This window comes from Emys orbicularis, chromosome 2 (genome assembly GCF_028017835.1).
Source record: "Emys orbicularis isolate rEmyOrb1 chromosome 2, rEmyOrb1.hap1, whole genome shotgun sequence".
Lineage (NCBI taxonomy): Eukaryota > Metazoa > Chordata > Testudines > Emydidae > Emys > Emys orbicularis.
In genome coordinates, this window is record NC_088684.1 from 168,557,387 (window position 1) to 168,581,927 (window position 24,541).

At 49.9% G+C, this 24,541-nt stretch overlaps 1 protein-coding gene across 1 annotated transcript in view; it reads left to right on the forward strand.

Annotated features, from left to right (window-relative positions):
- NFX1 (nuclear transcription factor, X-box binding 1) overlaps positions 1–24,541 on the forward strand; it is a 199,223-nt gene that overhangs the window by 115,150 nt on the left and 59,532 nt on the right. Inside the window, exons 13-14 of the mRNA XM_065397863.1 lie at positions 2,410–2,518; positions 19,002–19,121. Coding sequence (XP_065253935.1) covers positions 2,410–2,518; positions 19,002–19,121 — 229 coding nt within the window. The remainder of the gene's footprint in view (positions 1–2,409; positions 2,519–19,001; positions 19,122–24,541) is intronic.

A 24,541-nucleotide genomic window follows, 5' to 3' on the forward strand; every position in this document is an offset into this window, starting at 1 on the left:
AGTGCACCATTGTGACTGCTCTGGACAGAAATCTGAACTTGGATGCACTGGCCAGGTAGACAGGAAAAGCCCCGCGAACTTTTGAATTTCATTTCCTGTTTGCCCAGCATGGACCCAATGGGAAATACTGAATCTGATCTCTTTATGGGGAGATGAATCTGTTCTATCACAACTCCGTTCCAAAAGACGAAATGCCAAAACATTTGAAAAAATCTCCAAGGCCATGATGGACAGAGGCCACAACAGGGACTCAACACAGTGCAGTGTGAAACTTAAGGAGCTGAGACAAGCGTACCAGAAAGCCAAAGAATCAAATGGACGCTCACGGAGGGAGGGGTGACTGACGACTGTAGCTATCCCACAGTTTCCGCACTCTCCGAAAACCATTTGAATTCTCTGTTGAGCTCCCAATGCCTGAAGGGTCAAAAACATTGTTGCGGGTGGTTCAGGGTATATGTCGTCAGGCCCCACCCCCTCCCTCCCTCTGTGAAAGCAAAGGGAAAAAAATCGTTTCTCGCCTTTTTTCACTGTCACCATATGTCTACTGGATGCTGCTGGCAGACGCGGTGCTGCAGCACTACACAGCAGCATCCCCTTGCCTTGCCTTGCCTTGCCTTGCCTTGCAGACGGCAGACGGTGCAGTATGACTGGTAACCGTCATCGTCGTCCCGTGGGTGGTCCTGGCTGGCCTCGGTGAGGTCGGTCGGGGGCGCATGGACAAAAAAGGGAATGACTCCAGGTCATTCTCTTCTTTAAGTTTTGTGTAATGGAGATTCAGTTCTGCCTGGAATATCATGCCAGCTGGAGGCTTCTGCCTCAGGCTGCTCTCCCAGTCGGCAGCACCGCGCGGTCACACCTACCCCAACCTACCCCTTGCTCCCAGGGCTCACAATCAGATACTTTTTGCTGCAAATAAAAAAATAAAGCTGCCGTTTAGAACTGTCCCCCAACATACATATCCTGGGACATTTTGTATTTTACCAGTGTCAACCAAAGGCCCACACACAAATGGAGATTCAGTCCTGCCTGTGCTTCTATCCTAGTGCTTATCACAGATTCCCATTTTCAGCTATAGGCTGAGCAAGTGCAGAATGGTGGTTCACTCGACTTCGCTGTAAGCCAACCGCCCTCCCCCCTTTGATCTCTGCTTGCAGAGGCAATAAAGTATGTGTTGTTTCAAATTCATGCATTCTTTATTACTTCATCACACAAAAGGGGGGATAACTGCCAAGGTAGCCCGGGAGGGGTGGGGGAGGAGGGAAGCAACGGGTGGGCTTGTTGTAGGGGTACCCCCTAGAATGGCATGCAGCTCATCATTTCTGCGGGATGTCTGGGGCTCTGACCCGGAGCGGCCGTTTGCCTCTCTGGTTCTTTAGTAGGCTTGCCTGATATTCTAGGCAGGACTGACTCTCCATTAGACAAAACTTAAAGAAGAGAATGACCTGGGGAGTCATTCCCATTTTTGTCTAGGCGCCCCCGACCAATATCACCGAGGCCGGCCAGGAGCACCCATGACAGCAGCAGACGGTACAGTATGGCTGGTAACCGTCTTTGCTAACTTGCAAAGGCAAGGGGATGCTGCTGTGTAGCGCTGCAGTACTGCGTCTGTCAGCAGCATCCAGTAGACATACGGTGACAGTGGGAAAAGGCTGAACGGGCTCCATGGTTGCCGTGCTATGGCGTCTGCCCGGGCAATCCAGGGAAAAGGGCGTGAAATGATTTTCTGCCGTTGCTTTCACGGAGGGAGGATTGATTGACGACATTTACCCATAACCACCCGTGACAAATTTTTGGTCCCATCAGGCATTGGGATCTCAACCCAGAATTCCAATGGGTGGGGGAGACTGCGGGAGCTATGGGATAGCTACCCACAGTGCAACGCTCCGGAAGTCGACGCTAGCCTCAGTACATGGACGCACACCACCGAATTAATGTGCTTAGTGTGGCCGCATGCACTCGACTTTATACAATCGGTTGCCAAAAATCGAATTCTGTAAATTTGGAGTAATCCCGTAGTGTAGACATACCCTTTGTCCCAGACAGCTAGGCTGCTGACCAGCAAGTTAAAAGGTGCCACTCACACCTTTGTCTTTAGCCTGCCCTCAGAGCATACAGATCTTCCCCTCACCACCACCACCACCACCCATACTAGGTAACACTACAGTATATGGGGAAACTGAGGTATACATCGTCTTCATACAAATATTGCAGAAAATTCCCACTTAATCACAGATGCTCAGCATGTGGTATGAAAAGAATCTTAATGACTGTTAATTTCTTCTATCCTTGGGTACACTAATATGGCCATGGCCAGTAGTGGATTTTAATCATGTTTTGCCATTTGGGGGGGCATTTTAGAGGGGGAAAAGCATTGATAATGTATTAATTTTTCATAAATATGTTTTCCAGGACAAAGAACATAAGTGTCCCTTGGTTTGTGGACGCAAACTCAATTGTAGCCTTCATAGATGTGAAGAACCTTGTCACCGCGGCAATTGTCAAACATGCTGGCAGACAAGTGAGTATACTACAGTACATATATTCATATTTAGAAGATTAGTGCACTGTAGACATTTTAAACTCTGATCCTTTAAGAGGTTTATTCTCTGATTAGGTGTATTATTGAAAGTGCATTATTTTTCTATAATAAAAATTCAGATACTCAATTATGGAGATGATCATGATTGCCATATTTTGCCATGGGTAATGAAGTTGTATAATTGAATTAGATGGACTTATTTTATTTGTTAGATTTAATAATTTCACTACAGGATTTATATTTAAAAAAAAAAATTAATGTCAGTAAAGTTTACTTACAGTTTAAGGCCCTGATCCTGCAGTCACTTAGGAACAAGATTAACTTCACAGACACAAGCAGTTATTCATAAGAATTAAGGTCCCAGTTGTGTTTCATCAGTTTCTTTTCACAAGCACTAAATTTATTTTAAAAGGTGTCAAATTGAAAGCGTTGCAGACTGAAGGCTTCGTTTAGCTACAGAACCAGACTCTATAAATTTTCCCATACTGGCCCAATCGTGTATCTTAACCCTAGCCTAGTGGGACCACCTATAGGAATGGAAGTTATGTCATCTCCATGCCGTGGAGATTCTTGGGCTCTCTGCTCAGATGTTGAATTATGGAAACTTCTGTGGAGTCAACACCTGTCCACTGGGTACTGCACTGAGACCAACACACAACCATCAAATAGTAACAATTTTTGGTGATTACTAAAATCATACAGATTCAGACAGATGTCTTTTATGTGATGGGGTTTGATGTACACTTAAAAGTTAGATCAACATAAATAAGCATCAGTTGGGGGTGTGAAAAACCCCCACACCCATGACCGACGTAGTTATGCAGACCTAACCCATAATGCCATCCATGGCCCATAATTTTCATGCTTTTTTTATTAAAATCCACAAACCCACGTGACACTTTTCAGTGTCCACCCCTTGACACACAGCTCTGCAGTATTCTTATGAATGTTTCAAATACAAGACGCACATTTCTGTATTTGAAGACCCGCAGGAAGTACCAAAACAATGGGGGATATGACGATTTGTTTGAGGACAGTTTAAGGGACGTAGCAAAAAACAATTCAAGTTGATGGTTGCCATTCACGGAGCAGCTGCAAATGGTGAAATGCTGCTTCTGGGCCCAAGAAACAAGTACTGACTGGTAGGATCGCATCATAATGCAGGTTTGCAATGACTAGCAGTAGCTGCAGAGCTTTTGGATGTGAAAGGCCAAATTCCCAGATCCATATGTCAATCTTGCCCCAGCCCTCCACCATAGGGACACAGGAATGAGAGCTGCATTGACAGTGAAGAAGCTAGTGGGGGCCAGCTTGCAACATTAGATTGCTACTGGCCAGTGGGAAATCATTTTGGAGTTGGAAAATCCACATAGGGGACATTGTCATGCAAGTGCTATACAGGTCTGTGACCCTCAGCAACATGCCTCAAGACCAGAGCAGCCCCAGTGGAGTGTCTACCCACCTTGCTCCAGATCTCAGCCCAAGGACCAACAGCCAGTGCATATCAGGGTACCACCACCATGCTAATTGGCTTTTCTGGAGTCCATGAGGCTTCCCCACATGCTTTATAGCATCCCTACTCCCTTCCTGCCCTCCCATATTGAGTAGGCACCAGAAGCGTCTAAAACATGGTCCCCATTTCCCCTTTGCTGGGACCTGTACCATGCAAGGGGAATTGCTTACTTAGGACTTTCCTGTCCAATTCTTGTTAGATAAGGATCTCCCTCAACACCCATTGATCTCTTTCAGATGAGGCAGTACTTGCGGAGTCTACCTCGCCCCCTTCAGATGATTTCAGGGCCGACCGGGACTTAATAAAAAGGGTGGTTGTGGCTCTGCTTATCCAACCAGAGGAGGTGCAAGAAAAGTTGCACAGATTGGTGGATATTTTGACCTTTGTGGGGCCCTCTAGGGTAGTTCTCCCTATAAATGAAGCTATCCTAGAGCCCATCAAGATCTTATGGCATACCCCATCCTCCCTTCCTCTCACTGTTAAAAGGGCGGAAAGGAGATATGTCCCTTCTTAGGGATATTAATCTTTTTACAAACCACCTGGTTTCCTGATAGTGTCTACTGCAAACAGGGAAAGAAGCAAGAAAGCTGGACCTCTTTGGTTGGAAGATTTATTTCACAGGAGAGTTACAACTGAGAATCACGAACCAGCAGGTTCTGCTGAGTCAGTATGATTTTAACCTATTTTTGCCCACTTCCTAAGTGTTTGGTCCCATGTCACCAGTGGGTCCTAAGCACAGTGATACAGGGATATACCCTTTACTTCTGTCCCCACTTCACACTCCCCTTCCCTGTTCCTCTTCAGAATCACACTCACAAGAGTGTGATATTCAGTCTCTCCTCCTTGTGGGGGTCATAGAGGAAGTTCCCCTGCCTTTCCAAGGAAGAGGATTGTATTCCTGATACTTCCAAATCCTGATGGCAAAGGAGGGTCTCAGGCTTATTTTAGATCTAAAATAGCTGTTCTCAAACTATGGGGTGGACTCCCAGGGGAGGCACAGGAATGTGTCACGGTAGGCGTGACCTGTGTGCTGTCTTTTTTTTTTTTTTTTTTCCTCTCTCTTTCTTCCCCTGACATCCGCCCTAGGGTGGCAGCAGCAGCGCAGAAGTAAGGATGGCAATGGGGCACTAAGTCTGCTATGAAAAGTGATGACAAATATCACTTTTCACATTCTCCCCTTTACTTCTAAGTCTGCTGTCTAAGTCAGCTGTGAAAAGTGATATTGACGAATATCATTTTTCACATTGCCACCCTTACTTCTGTACTGCTGCTGGCCAGTGCTGCCTTCAGAACTAAATGGCGCGGTATATGTACTTGGGGGAAGGGAGAGATGTTAACGACTACAGACACAAAGAAGGGGGGCCCGATCAAATAAGTTTGAGAACCACTGATCTAAAGCAACTAAACAAGTTTCTGAAGAAAACAAAATTTGTCATGGTTACTCTTACTTCTGAAATCCCCTTCTTAGAGACTGGGGACTGGTTCGTTGCTCTTGACTTGGGGGAAGGGATAGCTCAGTGGTTTGAGCATTGGCCTGCTAAACCCAGGGTTGTGAGTTCAATCCTTGAGGGGGCCATTTAGGGATCTGGGGCAAAAATCTGTCTAGGGATTGGTCCTGCTTTGAGCAGGGGGTTGGACTAGATGACATCCTGAGGTCTCTTCCAACCCTTAAGGGACACTTACTTTCATGGGGCAATTCATCACAGCAAAGAAATTTCCTCAGATTCATGGTCAATGAATCCTACCACCAGCTCACAGTTCTCCCGTTTGGCCTGTCAGCAGCTCCCTCTCCTCCCCCTCCACCACCCAGGTGTTTACAAAATGCATGGCAGTTGTTTTTGTTGCCCTTCTCTGTACTTTTCTTTTTCCATTTCTAATGTATCTTTTTTGAGATGGAGCGACCAGAACTGCACGCAATATTCAAGGTATAACCATACCGTGGATTTATATAGTGGCATTATGATGTTTACTATCTTATTACCTATCCCTTTCCTAATGGTTCCTAACATTGTTAGCTTTTTTGGCTGCCATTGCACATTGAGCAGATGTTTTCAGAGAACTATCCATAATGATTCCAAGACCTCTTTCTTGAGTGGTAACAGCTAATTTAGAACCCATCATTTTGTGTGTATAGTTGGGATTATGTTTTCCAATGTGCATTACTTTGCATTTATCAACATTTAATTTCATCTGCCGTTTTGTTGCCCAGTCACCCAGTTTTATGAGACCCCTTTGTAACTCTTTGCAGTCTGCTTTGGACTTAACTATCTTGAGTAGTCTTGTGTCATCAGCAAACTTTGCACCTCACTGTTTACCCCTTTTTCCAGAACATGTGAATATGTAGAATAGCACTGGTCCTAGTACAGATCCCTGGGGTACCCTGTTATTTACCTCTCTCCATTGTGAAACCTGACCATTTATTCCTATCCTTTGTTTCCTGTCATAGCTTCAATTACATGTACATAATTAAACACCTGTAATGCTTTCCCTGTTAACTTAGAGAGCAGGACAGTTATTCTCTGGCCCTCAGGGATGTTCTATAGCCTAGTGATCCTTTCAAAGATGGTCAAATATTCCTCAGTGCAAACAGTTTCCTTGTAACTAGGGCAGAATTTGTCCCAATCATTTGATCCTTGGAGAGGAGTGCTTGCTGCCTGAGGGTTTTGTATCCATGCCTCCAGCATCCTGTGTTCATGATTTCTCCTCCCACTTCCACTCCTCTAGTTCTGTGACTCACTAATGTGCAGCTATTTCTGCTGCCTGTTTCTGCTTCTCGGCTTCCAGGGCTCTTTGGTGTGCTGCTTCCTCTGACTTCCACTTTTGCTTTTCTGCCTCCAGGGTTCTCTGGTGGGCTTCCTCTTGTGCTGCCTGTTTCTCTTTGGCTGTTTACATCTGGAATTCTTGTTCCTTTGCCACCTCTAACCTGGCCAACTGTAACTTCATGGCTATTTCACTGAGGGCTGCCTTAGGCTGATTTTCTAAGCCTTTGCCCTCAGGCCCTTTTATTGGATCAGTCTGAACTTTTGACCATTTATCCTGCTGGCTCATTTTATACTTTGTTTAGTTCTCTTTCCTTTACCTGAAATAAACAAATGGAAAATAACAAACTGCAAACTTTTATTTGTCTGTTCCCCAACCATCTCATTTGTGAATCTCTTAGAATCTAATTTACAAGTGCTTGGGGTCTGATACTTAGCTAACCAGTAAACTGTGTGTAAATCCTGGCAACTACATCATTATGAAGGTTATTAGGGTACCCAGGACCATAACTCACCTTGTTAATCCCCTCCTTCCAGCGTGAGGACGCCTTGCTTATGCTTATCTGGATGCTACCCCTCTGATATCACCAGCTTGTTAGCAACCCAAATACTCTCCTTTCGGCAATGTTAGCCCTTACTTTGCTTTGCAGGTTAACAATAGATGCACTCCAGTCACCCCTTATCCACTGAACACTCCCAGAAATACCAGGTCTGCTGTCTCTAAGGGATCAGTGTACACAGCAGCTTGCATGATTCATGCAAGCATGGGGACATCCTCAGCCCACCTTCATCCCTCTTACTGGCCCTAGTGCAGCCCATGGGGACCCATAAGCATGATTCTCCAGGTCAGAGCAATCTAACAGGGAGTCACTCTCCCTACCACAAGAGAGTAATTAGAGCTTCCACCTGATCCCCATGAGCTGGATCCACTAGTTCTACCAGTACTGGCAAGGTTATCCTCCTCATCTCCCGATGAGGCAGTCATCCCAGCTTCACCATTCCCTCTGGGTGACAATAAGCAATTTTGAGAGCTGCTACGTGGGGTGGCAGCGGAGCTCCAGATGTTCCTGGAGAAGGTTCAGGACACACAACTCAAGCTCCTGGACATCCTGCATCACACAGGGTCCAGCCAAATAATACTGGTGAATGAAGCCAGATATGTCCAGCATATATTGGCAATGTGCATCTCTACCCCCAAGAGGGCTAAGAAGCACTACTTTGTCCCAGCTAAGGGAGCAGAGTTTCCATTTACCCACCTTGCACCAAACTCCCTACTTGTTCAGATTGCCACAGAAAGATCTAGCCACCCACTCTGAAATTAGGAGGCCAAGTGACTGGACCTGCTGGGAAAGAAGGTTTTTACATCCTCTAGTTCAATATTCTGAATTGGAGGCTATCTAGTGCTGTTGGTCAAGTATGATTTTCTGAATTATTGAAAGTTCTTGGATTTTAAGGACAAATTTCCCCAGCAAGACATGGCTCAATTTCAGGCCCTTATTGATGAAGGCAAGTTGGTGTCCAGAACTGCATTTGTGGAGAAACTATAACACAATGAAGCACTTGCCCTTCAAGACCAACCTTTTCAACAAAAAGTCTGAGGAGTCTTTGCACTCACTATAGGACTCCAGGGCAACCCTCCGTTTTCTGGGTATATATACGCCTGCCCCAAAGATCCACGAACATCCTGGCAAAACAAGAGCTGTGCCTCAACCATTTTGCCATCAGTGATTCTATGAACCTCTTTGTGAAAGGCAGTGTGTGCAAAAGCCACAATGCCTACATCCTTCACATCAATCCAACCTTATTCCCCAGGCATAAGATATTATTGATACCATCTCTACCCAATCCTCACATATGCTTTGGTGGCTTGTTTTCCACAACCGGAGTGCAATAACAATGGACAAGCTGGGTGCTGAATATCATCCATTCCGGCTCTACCAATAAGTTTTTCTTCCTGCCCCCTCCAAAACTCCCTTCCCCATCCTTCTTTGAGACCATTCTCATGAGGAGATCCTTTGCCCAGAAGTAGAATCCCTCCTTAGAAATATTTCCTAGTCCCAAAAAGAAGGGAGGGTAGAGACCCACTCTCCATCTGCACCAACTCAGTGTCTTTTTTTTTTTTTATTTGCAAACTAAAATTCCATATGGTTACACTGGCATCCCTCAAAAGGAGGCCAGCTTTCAATATGAAAGATGCATACTTTCATGTGGACATTGACCCCTTCCACACAAGATTTCTGTCAGGTTTATGGTGGGTCCTGACCAGTACCAATACAGGGTACTCCCATTTGGCCTAGCAACCACACCCAGCATCTTCATCAAAGTGTTTCTAGTAGTAGCAGCACAGTTCAGATGCAGCAGCTTCACCATTTTCCTATATTTAGACTATTGGCATTTTGTTGAAAGGACACATGAGAAAGCCCTCACATCAACATCATCTCTGCTTCACCTTCTCTCATCCCTAGGAATCTGTGTGAACATGGAAAAATCTACCCTGATTCCAACTAAGACTTCAGAATTTATAGGAGCAATCTTTGACTCAGTCAGGGTGAGGGTTTATCTCCCGATGGATAGATTTCACACCATGAGTAACGTGATAGACCAGGTAATGTGCGCCTCTTGAACATAATTTCAGACTTCCCTTTCTCTCCCGGGATGCATCATGGACTTATGCCACACTATTTACCAGACTCCACTTCCATTTCCTGCAGACTTCGTTCCAAACAGTATATAAACCAATCAGTCACAGCATGAACACCATAGTGACACTTTCTACCAGGGTGAGGACCTCACTAACTTGGTGGAAAAATCCTGAACAAGTGTGTGTAGGTATTCCTTTCCTAGCCCCACACCTGACAAGATGATCATTACAGATGCCTCCATGATAGGCTGGGGAGCTCACGTGTACAGTCAGATGGTGCAGGGACTTGGATGCCTCGAGAGCCCAGAATGCACATCAGTCTTGTGGACTTCTGGGCAGTCCAGGAAATTTGTGAAGCCTTTCTACCATTCATTTTCACTGGGTACTCATAATATTGGACAGCATAACTGTATTCTACATAAACAGGGGTGAGTGAGATCCATCCCTCTGTGTGTAGAAGCTGTTACCTTATGGAACTGGTGGATCAAAAATCATATTACCCTTTTGGCAGTGTACTCTCCAGAAATGCAGAATTAATTGGTAGACAGCCTTAGTAAGTAGTGAACAGCATTTTCACTCAGTGGGGAACCCCCATTTGGGGCAGGCAAACAGGAAATGCAACATGTACTTCTCCAGGGGAGCTCAAGAAAAGCACTCCAGAGGCAATATTCTCCTTCTGCCCTGGTCAGATTACTTGAGCTATGCCTACCCTCCCATCATGATACCACCTCAAGTTCTATAGAAGATTTAGTAAGACAAAGCATAAGTCATTGCTCCCAAACGGCCCAGACTGTTCTGGTTTCTAAGCCTCCTACAGATGTCATCCCATCCAACAATCAGCATGCAATCCTTTCCAAATCTCTTGACTCAGGAGAATGATAGGGTCTACCATCCCAACCCCAAAGCACTTCATCTCATGGCTTGGCATTTGGATGGGTGTCAAGCCTAGAAAGTACCTGCTGTGAAGCCATGCAACCATTCTTAATAATAGCAGAAAGGACTCAGCCAGAAAATGCTACGTAGCTAAGTGGAAACATTTCTCTATCTGGGCCAGCAAAAGCATACATCTTCAGAGACAGCAGATAGTCCCGCTGTTTTAGACTTACTGTGAAGGCATCAGTTCTTTCCCTTAATTCACTGCAAGTTCACCTGGTGGCAATCAGCATGTGTCATCTGTCATCAGACAGTCACTTGATCTTTACCCAGCCTGTAACCAAATCCTTGAAAGGCCTGATGAGAACCTTTCCACCAGTAAACAAACAAAACCTTCAATGTGACCTTACCTTAGTACTTTTGGCACTCACTAAGTCACCCTTTGAACAACTAGCTAAGTGTTCCATGTTTTACCTCTTGATGAAGGTAGCATTCCTCATTGCTATCACCTTGGCCAGAAGGAAAAGTGAACTCATGACACTGACAACTGATCCTCCATATGCAATATTTCATGAGGACAAAGTTTTGCTATGACTACACCCAAAATTGACTCCTAAATTAGTTTTGGAATTTAACCTAAATTGGCTAGTTCACCTACCTGAGTGTTTTGGTTTTATTTTTTTGTTTTTTTTCCTGAAGCCCAATGCCTCTGGCATGGAGAGGATTCTTCATTTCCTTGATGTGCGATTTTTACCTGCTGAAAACAAAACTGATCAGAAAGCCTCCTAGGGTATGTCTACACTGCAATTAAACACTTGTGGTTGGCCATTGTCAACTGACTCAGCTACAGGGTTGTTTAATTTGTGGTGTAGATGTTTGGGCTTGGGTTGGAGCCCTGGCTCTGGGACCCTGTGAAGCGGGAGGGTCCCAGGGCTCAAGCTCGAGCCCAAACATCTACACTGCAATTAGACGGGCTCACTGGGCTCAGGCTATGGGACTAAGTCAGTTGACCGGGCCAGCTGTCAGTGTTTAATTGCAATGTAGACCTACTCCTAGACTGTTGGTTGCCATAGCGGAACAAGTTCAAGGTCAAGCTATATCCTCCCAGAGAATCTCTAAGTGGGTCTCTGGCTGTATCGTACTCTATAGTTGACACAACTCCCTCCCCCGTATGGGCTCACTCTACAAGGGTGCATAAGGGGCATCAGTGGCATCACTTCAGGAAGTATCCCTGCTTGATATTTGCAGTGCAGTTACATGGAGTTCCATCTACACATTCACGGGACATTATGCCTTGGTCCAAGACTGCTCCGCTGACGCATGCTTTGTGGCAGTGGTTCTACAAACATCCTTGCACCCTCCTCCTCTCCAGGTACTATTTTGTCAGTCACCCACAGTAGAATATGCACTCGAAGAAGAAAGGGAAGTAACTGGAGTTATTCAAGGTATGTGGTCTCTATCTGTATTCCACTTACCCACTCTCCTTCTCTGCTTCAGATCATAACTGGCTTTGCCATAGACAAAGAAACGGAAGAGCCAGTTGGTCTCCCCTGCCTCATTCTTTATGCCCTCAGTACAGAGCACAAGAATAGCAGGGGTTTGGGCATGAGCCAACAGAGACTGCTTGCAAGAATTCTCTGGTCTCAGGCACATGGAGCACATGTATACCTACAGTGGAATACAGATAGGGACCATGCATCTCAAAGAACTCCAGTTATAAAGGTAAGTAACTTCCCTTTGTGCATTTCTCTGGATTCCCCTCAGTCTCTCTCCTGCATCCCCTTCGTTCCCTTGTGGTCACAGCCACAATTCACGTATTGAATGTACTTGATGACCTTGCATCAACCAGAATTGTAGTCTTGTTTAAGATCTTGTCAAAGTAATTTGATATCAGTTTTCTAAGCAAGGGGAAAAGCAGCAAGAGACTTTCTACAGAGTCAGAAGCAGGAGAGAATGTCTCTTAGCTTCTGTCTGTATAGAATCTTTCTTGCTTCTTTCTTTGCTTGACATCTTGCTGATGGTGTGGCTGATGTGGTTAGGTCCTATGGTGGTGTCCCTTGAATAGATATGCGGACAGAGTTGTTGCAGGGGTTTGTTGCAGGGTTTGGTTCCTGGGTTAGTATTTTTGTTGTGTGGTGTGTAGTTTCTGGTGAGTATTTGCTTCAGGTTGGGGGGCTGTCTGTAAGCAAGGACTGGCCTGTCTCCCAAGGTCTAAGAGAGTGAGGGATCATCCTTCAGGATAGGTTGTAGATCCTTGATGATGCGCTGGAGAGGTTTTAGTTGGGGGCTGTAGGTGACTGCTAGTGGCGTTCTGTTACTTTCTTTGTTGGGCCTGTCTTGTAGTAGGTGACTTCTACTTCTTCAACTCTGTCCGCATATCTATTCAAGGGACACCATCATAAGACCTAATCCCATCAGCCACACCATCAGGGGCTCGTTCACCTGCACATCTACCAATGTGATATATGCCATCATGTGCCAGCATGCCATGTACATTGGCCAAACCAGATAGTCTCTACACAAAAGAATAAATGGACACAAATCTGACAACAGGAATTATAACATTCAAAAACCAGTAGGAGAGCACTTCAGTCTCCCTGGTCATTCAATAACAGACATAAAAGTGGCAATTCTTCAACCAAAAAACTTCAAAAACAGACTCCAATGTGAAACTGCAGAACTGGAATTAATTTGGAAACTGGACACCATCAAATTAGGCCTGAATAAACAGGGATTTGGAGCAATCACATTTTTGAATTGCTCCGCTCCAGCTCCGTTCCAGCTCTGGGTAAAAACCTACTGCTCCGTGCTCCAGCTCCGGGCTCCGCTCCAAAGCCCTGTGAATAAAGACTGGGAGTGGATGGGTCATTACATAACCTAATTTCCCCCTACTGTTACTCACACCTTCTTGTCAACTGTTTGAAATGGGCCACCCTCATTACCACTACAAAAGTGATTTTTCCTCCCTTATGCATCCGAAGAAGTGGGTTGTAGCCCACGAAAGCTTATGCTCTAATAAATTTGTTAGTCTCTAAGGTGCCACAAGTACTCCTGTTATTTTTCCTCCCTTGGTATTCTACTGTTAATTGAATTGTCTCATTAGACTGACCCCACACTTGGTAAGGCAACTCTCATAGTACAGTGGGTTATTAGCTACACACCAAGACGACAGATCTTTTTCTCTAATGCAGCCATCAACTTGAACTTTATGCACAGAGAGCCTCTTCTGTCGACAGGCAGGAAACAGAATGTGGCCTCTAAGGGATGTGTCATAATAACTGTTCCATCATTGGTCATCATCATTGCTTATGTAGAACTGTACCTGGAGAAAAAGCTCCTACACTCACTCAGACTCCCGTTAGCATGTGTTGTTTCCTCACTCAGGAGTTTGTTTTGTAACTAGTTTATATGCCTAGCATAGCAAGTCGGTATGGTTCCTTGTTAACAGGGAAGGATTAACAGCTCAGACTTCAGTCACCTAGCCTGAACAAAAGGCCCAGATCCCCAGTCACATGGCACTGAGAGAGACAAACAGATCAAACATACAACTCACTAAGGGTATGTCTACACTACGAGAGTAGTTCGATTTCACTTAAATCGAATATGTGGAATCGATACTACAAAGTCGAACGTGTGTGTCCACACTAAGGACAGTAATTCGACTTTGTGAGTCCACACTAACGGGGCAAGCGTCGACATTGGAAGCGGTGCACTGTGGGCAGCTATCCCACAGTTCCCGCAGTCCCCGCTGCCCATTGGAATTCTGGGTCGAGCCGGCAATGCCTTCTGGGTAAAAAAATGTGTCGAGGGTGCTTTTGGGTAACTGTCGTCATCCGTCCGTCACTACCGCCCTCCCTCCCTCCCTCCCTGAAAGCGCCGGCAGGAAATCAGTTCGCGCACTTTTCTGATCAGTGACAGCGCGGACGCCACAGCACTGCGAGCATGGATCCCGCTGCGACCATCGCTGCAGTTGTGGCCGTTCTCAACGCCTCGCAGCTTATCATACACCTTTCCCTGAGGCAGATGCAGAGAAATCAGGAGAGAAGGCTACGGCACCGCCGTGAGGGCCTGAAGTCGGAGAGTAGCACAGAGCTGTCAGAAACCACGAGACCCAGCGCCCAGGACATCACGGTGGCAATGGGTTATGTGGATATTGTGGAACGGCGATTCTGGGCCCTGGAAACAAGCACGGACTGGTGGGACCGCATAGTGCTGCAGGTCTGGGATGAATCCCGGTGGCTGCGAAACTTTCGCATGCGGAAGGGGACTTTCCTTGAACTTTGTGAGTTGCTGTCCCCTGCCCTGAAGCGCAATGACACCCGGATGCGAGCAGCCCTGACTGTCCAGAAGCGAGTGGCCATAGCCCTCTGGAAGCTTGCAACGCCGGACAGCTACCGGTCAGTCGCGAACCACTTTGGTGTGGGCAAATCTACCGTGGGGGTTGTTGTGATGCAAGTAGCCAACGCAATCGTTAAGGTACTGCTCTCAAAGGTAGTGACCCTGGGAAACGCGCAGGTCATCATAGATGGCTTCGCCGCGATGGGATTCCCAAACTGCGGTGGGGCTATAGATGGGACTCACATCCCTATCCTGGGACCGGACCACCAGGCCAGCCAGTACATTAACAGAAAGGGCTACTTTTCAATGGTGCTGCAAGCACTGGTGGACCACAGGGGACGTTTTACCAACATCAACGTCGGATGGCCGGGCAAGGTTCATGACGCTCGCGTGTTCAGGAACTCTGGTCTGTTTAGACGGCTGCAGGAAGGTATTTACTTCCCGGACCACAAAATAACTCTTGGGGATGTGGAGATGCCTACAGTGATCCTCGGGGACCCAGCATACCCGCTAATGCCCTGGCTCATGAAGCCCTATACTGGCGCCCTGGACACAGAAAAAGAACTGTTCAACTACCGTCTGAGCAAGTGCAGAATGGTGGTGGAGTGTGCTTTTGGCCGTCTCAAGGGGAGATGGAGAAGCTTACTGACTCGCTGTGATCTCAGCGAAACCAATATCCCCATTGTTATAGCAGCTTGCTGTGTGCTCCACAATCTCTGTGAGAGCAAGGGGGAGACCTTTATGGCGGGGTGGGAGATTGAGGCAAATAGCCTGGCTGCTGATTACGCCCAGCCAGACAGCCGGGCGATTAGAAGATCCCAGCGGGACGCGCTGTGCATCCGGGAGGCTTTGAAAGCTAGGTTCCAGACTGAGCAGGGTAACCAGTGACTGTTAAGTTTGTGGACACAGAAGCTGAACCTGCCCCCGTTTCTTTACCCAGTTAATGTTGACTATCCTTCCAAGTTACATACCCCCTTCAACACCTTCCCAAAAAATAAAATCTGTTCTGTTTTGTTAATGAACACCGTTGTCTTTATTACTGTTTTCGCGGGAATGTTTTAAACCGGGGACGCAGACTGTGGCGGGGGGCGGGTTTAGTGTTCTGATGCAAATGATGCTTCTAAACTCCAGGAATGACAGGCTCCGCAGTGGTGGACTGGTTGTTTCAACGGAGCCTGCCAGCACTCCTGGGCGGGACAGCGTGTATGTGTCGGCTATGTGACTTTCTGGCAGGGGGGGGAGGGTTACAGATCCCCTGTTGCGTGGCTCTGTGATCCAGGATAAGGACCGCGGCATAAGATCTGTAACTGCCCTCCCCCGCCACAAAGTCACAGATCAACCTCCCCCCCCCCCCCCCCAGAACATGAAAACCACCTCCCAGACTGACAAGGGTAACTAGTGACTGCACTGTGTATGTGTCCTGATGCTGGACCTGCCCCCGCCTCTGTACCCTGCTAAAGGTGACTGTCCTGTCCAATTACCAAGCCCCTTCCCCCCCTTCAGACAGAGTCTCCTCCAAAAGAAAATCATGGAAACAGTAATTAACAGAAACAAATATTTTATTATGAACCACACATGAAACGGGGGGGGGGGGTGAAACTTGGACGGGGGCTTGTGTGAGGTGGGTAGGAAAGGACTTTTCAAATTTTGGGGAATGAGAGCCTTCTAGTGCTAGAGCAGTCTGCAGGGGTTGACTGAAAGTTTTAACGGCCCTTGCCGCCCCTCCTTCTTTGGACTTTGGGTGAGGGGGGTGTGGGACTTGGTGGCGGGGGAGGGCGGTTAGAGATAGACTGCAGCGGGGCTCTGTCCTCCTGCCTCCGGTCTTGCAGAACATCCACAAGGCGCCGGAGCGTGTCCGTTTGCTCCCTCATTAGTCCAAGCAGCGTTTGAGTCGCCTGCTGGTCTTCCTGACGCCACCTCTCCTCCCGTTCCATGATTGCTCGGTGCATTTGGGACAAGTTCTCCCTCCACTGTGTCTGCTGGGCTGCCTGGGCTCGGGAGCAGCCCATTAGTTCTGAGAACATGTCCTCACGCGTCTTCTTCTTCCTCCGCCTAATCTGCGCTAGCCTCTGGGAGTGTGATGCCAGGCGGGGTTGGGAGACAGTCGCAGATGTGTCTGTGGGAATGGGAAAAAGGGAGTGAATTCCTGAGACAGATAAATGAAGTTGTGAACAAAGAACATAGTCTTTCTCTGTGAACAAGACCATGCACTGCACCTCTCACATGCGCACTCAGGACAAGGTCGAATTTTCGGCCCTCGCCTTCAGTGCCTGGGGTCTTGCAGTGGCGATCTGAGAAGCGGGGCAGGACACCTGAACTTGTGTAGCAGGCAAACATGGTAAGCCGTAGACTTGTGGCTGCTTAAAACTTTAATAGTAGCACTGGCCTCCTTTCACATTGAAAGCAATGCCAGTCTCTGCTGCCAGCAATCCGGCAAGCATGAACTCTGCCCCTGTCCCACCCCCTCGCGGCTGTCCCAGGGAAAGATCCCTGTATGCTGCCCCTCTCCCGCCTCCACCGCGTGGCTGTAAAGCAGTCCCAATACTAACATTCCCCTCCCTAATTCAAAGCAGGGCATCATGAGCGACATCACCCTGATGAGGATCTCGGACAGCAAGAAGGAACGGATGCTTAGGGAAAGCATGCAAAAACCAGGGCCGTATGCCGCCATGCTCTGCCGTGCAATGATCCCTGAGTACTTGATTGTCTCCTGGCGCGGAAACGTCTCGTACCATGGAGGACCCAATAAGATCGCTCTCCCGAGGAACCTGATGAACAGGCTTGAACATTACCTCCAGGAGAGCTACGTTGAGATCTCCCATGAGGATTTCGTCTCTATCCCCGGACATATAGACCGGATTTTGGTGTAGCTGCACTGGCAGGGACTAAAGAGTGGAGCGTCTTGGGCATCAGAATCATGAAAAACCGGACATTGTTAGATATTTTTTTAAATAGTTGGGACTAAATAGTTAAGCGCCTAAGGCAAAGAAATCATGAAAAACCCATTGTTAATATTATAAATATTCCAGTTCTGTTAAAAATAAATGTTTAGATGTTTAAAGCACTTACTGCTTGATCCTTCCCCTGATTCTGTGTCCGGGGTAACGGATGGGGACGGTTGGTAGGGGATCTCGGTAAGGGTGATGAAGAGCTCCTGGCTGTCGGGGAAATCAGCAGTGCAAGCGCTGTCGACTGCCTCGTCCTCCTCATCTCCTTCCTCATCTTCCCCGTCCGCTAACATGTCCGACGAGGAACCGGCCGCGGACAATATCCCATCCTCAGAGTCCACGGTCAGTGGTGGGGTAGTGGTGGCGGCCGCACCTAGGATGGAATGCAGTGCCTCGTAGAAACGGGATGTGTGGGGCTGGGATCCGGAGCGTCCGTTTGCCTCTTTGGTTTTTTGGTAGCCTTGTCTCAGCTCCTTGATTTTCACGCGGCACTGCGTTGCATCCCGGCTGTATCCTCTCTCTGCCATGGCTTTAGAGATCTTCTCGTAGATCTTTGCATTCCGTCTTTTCGATCGCAGCTCGGAAAGCACGGACTCATCGCCCCACACAGCGATGAGATCCAAGACTTCCCGATCAGTCCATGCTGGGGCCCTCTTTCTATTAGATTGCACGGCCATCTCTGCTGGAGAGCTCTGCATCGTTGCCAGTGCTGCTGAGCTCGCCACGATGTCCAAACAGGAAATGAGATTCAAACTGCCCAGACAGGAAAAAGAATTCAAATTTTCCCGGGGCTTTTCCTGTGTGGCTGGTCAGAGCATCCGAGCTCGGACTGCTGTCCAGAGCGTCAACAGAGTGGTGCACTGTGGGATAGCTCCCGGAGCTATTAGCGTCGATTTCCATCCACACCTAGCCTAATTCGATATGGCCATTTCGAATTTAGCGCTACTCCTCTCGTTGGGGAGGAGTACAGAAGTCGAATTTAAGAGAGCTCTATGTCGAACTAAATAGCTTCGTGGTGTGGACGGGTGCAGGGTTAATTCGATGTAATGGCGCTAAATTCGACATAAAAGCCTAGTGTAGACAAGGCCTAAGTCAAATCAAATTGCAGGTTCTGCAGCTGCTACTCAAACTTCCCTTAGCCTCTCCTGTTTGCCTTAGGTCTTAACATGTGTACAGTACTTAAAATTTTTGTTCAGGGCCTATTTTCCTGTGACCCGTTTTCTAAGATTTATTAAAAAGGTAATATTAACCGTCTGGAGAGCACCCATTTGTTATATAATTTCTTATTTTTTTATTGCTCCTTTAACTTTCTTAAGCTGGATTTTTTTTAACCAAGGTAATATTTTTTCAACTCTATTGATTAGTTGTTTGGTTTGTTTTGCTTTGTCAGGTTTTGATGAACTAACTTGTTACTGTGGTGAGTCGGTAATTTATCCTCCTGTTCCTTGTGGTACTCAGCCACCAGAATGTAAAAACTCATGTACCAGACCACATGAATGTGATCATCCAGGTAAGTCATAGGTATACCCACATAACTTTTTAAAATTGTCTAGTGTCTAAATTTTTCTGTGTTCTCAGATTTATTGTTTCTTCTTCAAGTGATTGCTCAGGTGTATTCCACAGTAGGTGCGTGTGCTCGCCACGTGCACCAGTGCCGGAAGTTTTTCCCTTAGCAGTATCGGTACTGGGGGAGCACTGCTGCAACCCCTAGAGTGGCGCTTCTATACCGTGCTATAAGGGGAGCTGCGCACTCCCCCCACCCTCAGTTCCTTCTTGCCGCCAGTGAAGGTAGTCGGAACTTTGTGCTCCAGCTCTGCTGCAGCATTCTCTTCTCGACCTTAGTGGTACCTTTCATGGATTGTTTCTTCAGTTGTTAGAGTGGGCTCGGGGCATGCCTCTTGCCTCAGGCTTCAAGTCGTGTGACTCCTGTCGCCGTTCTATGCCTAGGAGTGACCCAAACGCTGAGTGTCTCCACTGCCTGGGTGAGACTCACATTAGCGACCGTTGCAAGATCTGCAGGTTATTCAAGCCAAGGACCAAGAAGAAGAGAGACATTAGACTTCGAGCTCTCCTGATGGAGTCGGTGCTGGCCCCAACGCCGGTACACCGTTCGGACTCGGCACCGGCCGCCGCATCGTCGGTGCGGAGCGAGGCCCCTTCGACCAGTCGGCGCCGCTGTCCCTCCAAAAAGCAAGGGAAGAGCCCAGCCTCACAGCGGCACCATGGCAAGGAAAAGGGGGAGGCTGGTCCCGCGCTGAGCAGCCCTCGGTCCCCTCTGGGCTCAAGGCCTCCGACTCGTGTGGAGCGGAGCAGCCCGGCACCGTCGGCCCGTGCATCCCCACCGGTACGGATGCCGTCGACGCCGGAGGCGTTGCAGGCTGCGAAGGACATTATGGACCTGTCAGTCCCGAGCACGGGCCCCAGGTCTCGTGGCAAGCCTCCATTGGGTGCCCACCTGACCTCTCCAGCCAGCCGCAGTTTCCACTCCGAGGATCGCTCCCCGCACCGCTCGGCGTGCAGTGGTCGCTCTCTTGCAACTCCCACCCACCCTCGACACCGGCAGACCATCCGGGTCGCCGTCAGGACGGGAGTCGCAGGGACCCTCAACACCGCCTGCCAGCGAGCGTAGGCACCGAGAGAGGCACTGGGAGCGCTCGCCTGCACGGCGTGGATACCGCAGCCACTCTCGACGGGATCGACATCATCGTTCCCGTTCCAGCTCCCCATCAGCTAGACGTCGCACTCGAGACTCCCCCCCCCCCCCCGGGGTGCCTGGGCACCGGACCTCGCGTCGCCATCACATGTACCAAAGTAGTTCTTCGGGCGGGTACTGTTCCTCGAGGTCCAGGTCCCGAGGGAGATGATGTCATAGGCACGGTTCCTACCACTCCCGAGCCACCGAGCGTTCGGCGGCGGCCTCGGCACCTGGCCACCCGTCTTCGGTCCATGCGGCTCAGCCGGGACACATAGTGCCATCGGGCTCTCAGCCGGGTCAATGGCAAGGGGCCCTGTGCCAAGGACAGTGGTGCCAGTGGGCACCGTGGCCACCGATGCCAGCCCAGACGGGGGCTCATTTGGTCACTGGAGCATCTCAGGCTCCATCAGCCTCGTCCGGCCGCCTACGGGACAAGTCAGCGGGTCACGAGTCGGCGGACCCGTGCCCGGATTCTGTGGCTCGACACCCCGGCACCGACCGAGGCTCCCGGCTCCCGGCTTCGTGCGGGCCCTCTCCCCGACACCGGACAACACCATAACGGAGCCTCCACCCTCAGTCCCACAGGAGGACTTCAAGGCACACCAAGACATGCTAAAGCGGGTGGCATCCAGCCTCCAGCTGCAGGCCGAGGAGATGGAGGGTCCATCCGATTCCCTTTTCAACGTCCTGTCTCCCTTGGCACCGGGCCACGTGGCCCTGCTGCTGCACCAGGGTATTGCCAACATCTCCAACACCCTGTGGCAAACCCCTGCCTCCTTGGCCCCTATCTCCAAGAAGGCGGTGGGGAAAGACTTTGTGCCGGCCAAGGGCCACGAATACCTCTATTCCCACCTGGCACCCAACTTACTCGTGGTGGAATCAGTAAACCACAGGAAGCAACAGGGCCAGCCCGCGCCCACCCCCAAAAATAAGGACGCCAGACGGCTGGACTCCTTTGGGAGAAAGCTTTATTCCTCTGCAAGTTTCCAGCTTAGGGTAGCCAACCACCAGGCCTTACTGAGCAGATATATGTCTTCAACCTTTGGGAGTCTCTGCCTAAGTTCGAGCCCCTCCTCCCGGATCGGGATAGGAAGGACTTCAAGGTGCTGGTGGAAGAGGGGGCGGCGGCTGCTAAAGCGGCCCTGCAAGCGGCGTTGGATGCAGCTGACACTGCGGCCTGCTCGATGGCTTCCGCGATTTCCATGCGCAGGGCGTCGTGGCTCCTGTTGTCAGGACTGTTGACGGAGGCCCAATTCCTGATGCAGGACCTTCCGTTCGATGGGAAGGCGCTCTTTGCGGACCAGGTGGCCGTCAGGCTGCATGGGATGAAAGATTCCCGCACTACCTTGCAGACCTTGGGCCTCTACGTCCCTCCGGCCAAAGACAAGGCCAAATCGCTTCCGGCGGCTCAACCTGCGAGGAGCAGATACAAGCCCCCGTATAAAAGACCCAGAGACCAGAAATGCCATTCTCAGCGGTAGTCCCGCTCTGCCCCGCAGCCTGGGCCCTCCAAGGGCAAGAGGCAGAGAGAGAGCCGTTTTTGACTATTTGCAGGGGGGCACCGGGCCTGTTGCCAGGGAGACGACCCCCCCCCCCCCCGTTTAATAAAGTTTGTGTTCTGCAACCGATTGTCTGCCTTCCACAGGGCGTGGTCCCACATAACATCGGATCAGTGGGTCCTCAGTACCATTTCCAAGGGCTACATGTTGCAGTTCACCTCACCCCCACCAAATCACCTGCCCTCCATGATGGCCCCGGGGGGACCGGGAGCATGTCCGCCTCCTGGGGCAGGAGGTGGACCGGCTTCTGCACCTGGGGGCGGTGGAAAGGGTACCCGTGGAATTCCAGGGCAAAGGGTTCTACTCCCCATTCTTCCTGATCCCGAAGGCCAAAGGGGGCCTCAGGCCCATCCTTGACTGGGGGACCTAAACCAGTTTCTAGTCTGTTCCAAGTTCCGCATGGTGTCTCTGGTCTCTATTATCCCTTCCCTGGACCCAGGGGACTGGTACGCGGCCCTAGACCTTCAGGACGCGTATTTTCATATCCATATTTTCGAGGGGCACAGGCGCTTCCTCCGCTTTCTGGTGGGGATGGACCACTACCAGTTTGCGGTCCTCCCGTTTAGCACATAGAGTTCATTGGGGTTCTGCTGGACTCCTCGAGGGCCACAGCCTCTCTACCCCTGGACAGGTTCGAGACCCTACGAGATCTCATCGCCTCAGTCACAGCTTTCCCAGTGACCACAGCGAGGGTGTGCCTTCGAATTCTGGGGCACATGGCAGCGTGTCCGTACGTGGTCCACCATGTCAGACTCCGTATGAGGCCCCTCCAGATCTGGCTAGCCTCCCAATTCTCCCAAGCTCAGGACGGCCTAGACAAGATGCTTACGGTTCCGTCCCCGATACTGGGTTCCCTTCAGTGGTGGTCTTGCCCAAGCAATATTCTGCAAGGAGTTCCCTTCTGGGATGCCAGCCCGTCCATAGACCTGGTGTCCAATGCTTCGGACCTCGGCTGGGGAGCCCACACAGGGAACGTGCAGACCCAGGGAACGTGGTCGACTCTGGACTTCTCTCTTCACATAAATGTCAAGGAGCTCAGGGTGGTGTGGTTCCCATGCGTGGCTTTCCTCACGCACCTCCGCGGCAGAGTGGTCAGGATCCTCACGGACAACACCGCCGCCATGTACTACATCAACAGGCAAGGCGGGACTCGCTCTCTAGCCCTCTGCCGGGAAGCCCTGAACCTACGGGAGTTCTGTATAGCCCACGATATCTCCCTGAGGGCAGCCCACCTCCCGGGCGTCCTCAATACGCAAGTGGACCGCCTCAGCAGGGTCTTCTCCCCCCAGTACGAGTGGTCGCTCCACTCAGAGGTCGCTCACCAGCTCTTCCGGGAGTGGGGAGTCCCCCAGATCGACCTGTTCGCAACCCGCCAGAACCGGCGTTGCCCCCGGTTCTGCTCGAGGGGAGGGGTGGGGAAGGGCGCAATCTCTGATGCGTTCCTCCTACGGTGGTCGGGTCAGCTCCTCTACTCCTTTCGCCCGTTCCCCCTCATCGCCAAGGTCCTTCAGAAGGTGACTCTCGCCTTGTCCGCTTTCATTCTCATAGCCCTGGCGTGGGCCCGTCAACACTGGTACAGGCCCGTCCTACGCCTCTTGGCAGCACCCCCAAGGGCACTGCCGCTCCGCCTGGACCTCCTCTCCCAGGACGGGGCGCGCCTCCTCCATCCCAATCTGGCCGCGCTCCACCTCAGTCAGGGTGCACCTGGCGGCCATATTGGCCTTCCACCCGCCGGTGCAAGGGTACTCGATCTTCTCCCACTCAATGATCTCCCGTTTCCTGAAGGGCCTCGGCCGTTCATTCCCGTACGCTAGACCCCCCCGTGCCGCAATGGGACCTCAACCTGGTCTTGCCCTGACTCACGGGGGCCCCCCTTTGAACCCCTGGCCACGTGTTCCTGGTCTCACCTCTCTTGGAAGGTGGCCTTCATTGTAGCGATCACATCGGCCCAACGTGTTTCCGAACTTAGGGCCTTAACCTCGGAACCCCCCTACACGGTCTTCCACAGGGATAAAGTCCAGCTCCACCCACACCCGGCATTCCTCCCGAAGGTGGTCTCCGCTTTCCATATGGAACAGAGCATCTTTCTTCCTGTGCTCTGTTCTAAGCCCCATTCTTCTAATGAGGAACGCCGCCTCCACACACTCAATGTGCGTAGGGCGCTGGCTTTTTATCTGGATCGGACCAAGCCATTCCGGAAATCCTCGCAACTTTTTATTGCCTCGGCCGAGCGGGTAAAAGGGCAGCCTATCTCCACCCAACGGCTTTCCCGATGGATCACTTCGTGCATACGCACGAGCTATGATCTGGCAGGGGTCCCCCCGCCACCGATCATTAGGGCGCACTCAACGAGGGCTCAAGCCTCCTCAGCTGCCTACGTAGCCCATGTCCCTATTCAGGACATTTGTAGGGCGGCCACTTGGGCCTCAGTTCACACATTTACTTCGCATTACGTGATCGTCTCCCAGTCTAGGGATGTCGCCGGGTTCGGTAGGGCGGTACTTCGTCCCGAACTATCATGAACTCCTACCCACCTCCAACAGTTATTGCTTGGAATCACCTACTGTGGAATACACATGAGCAATCGCTCGAAGAAGAAAGGCATTCTTTGAGATGTGTTGCTCAGGTGTATTCCACATCCCGCCCTCCTTCCCCTCTGTCGGAGTTGTCCGGCAA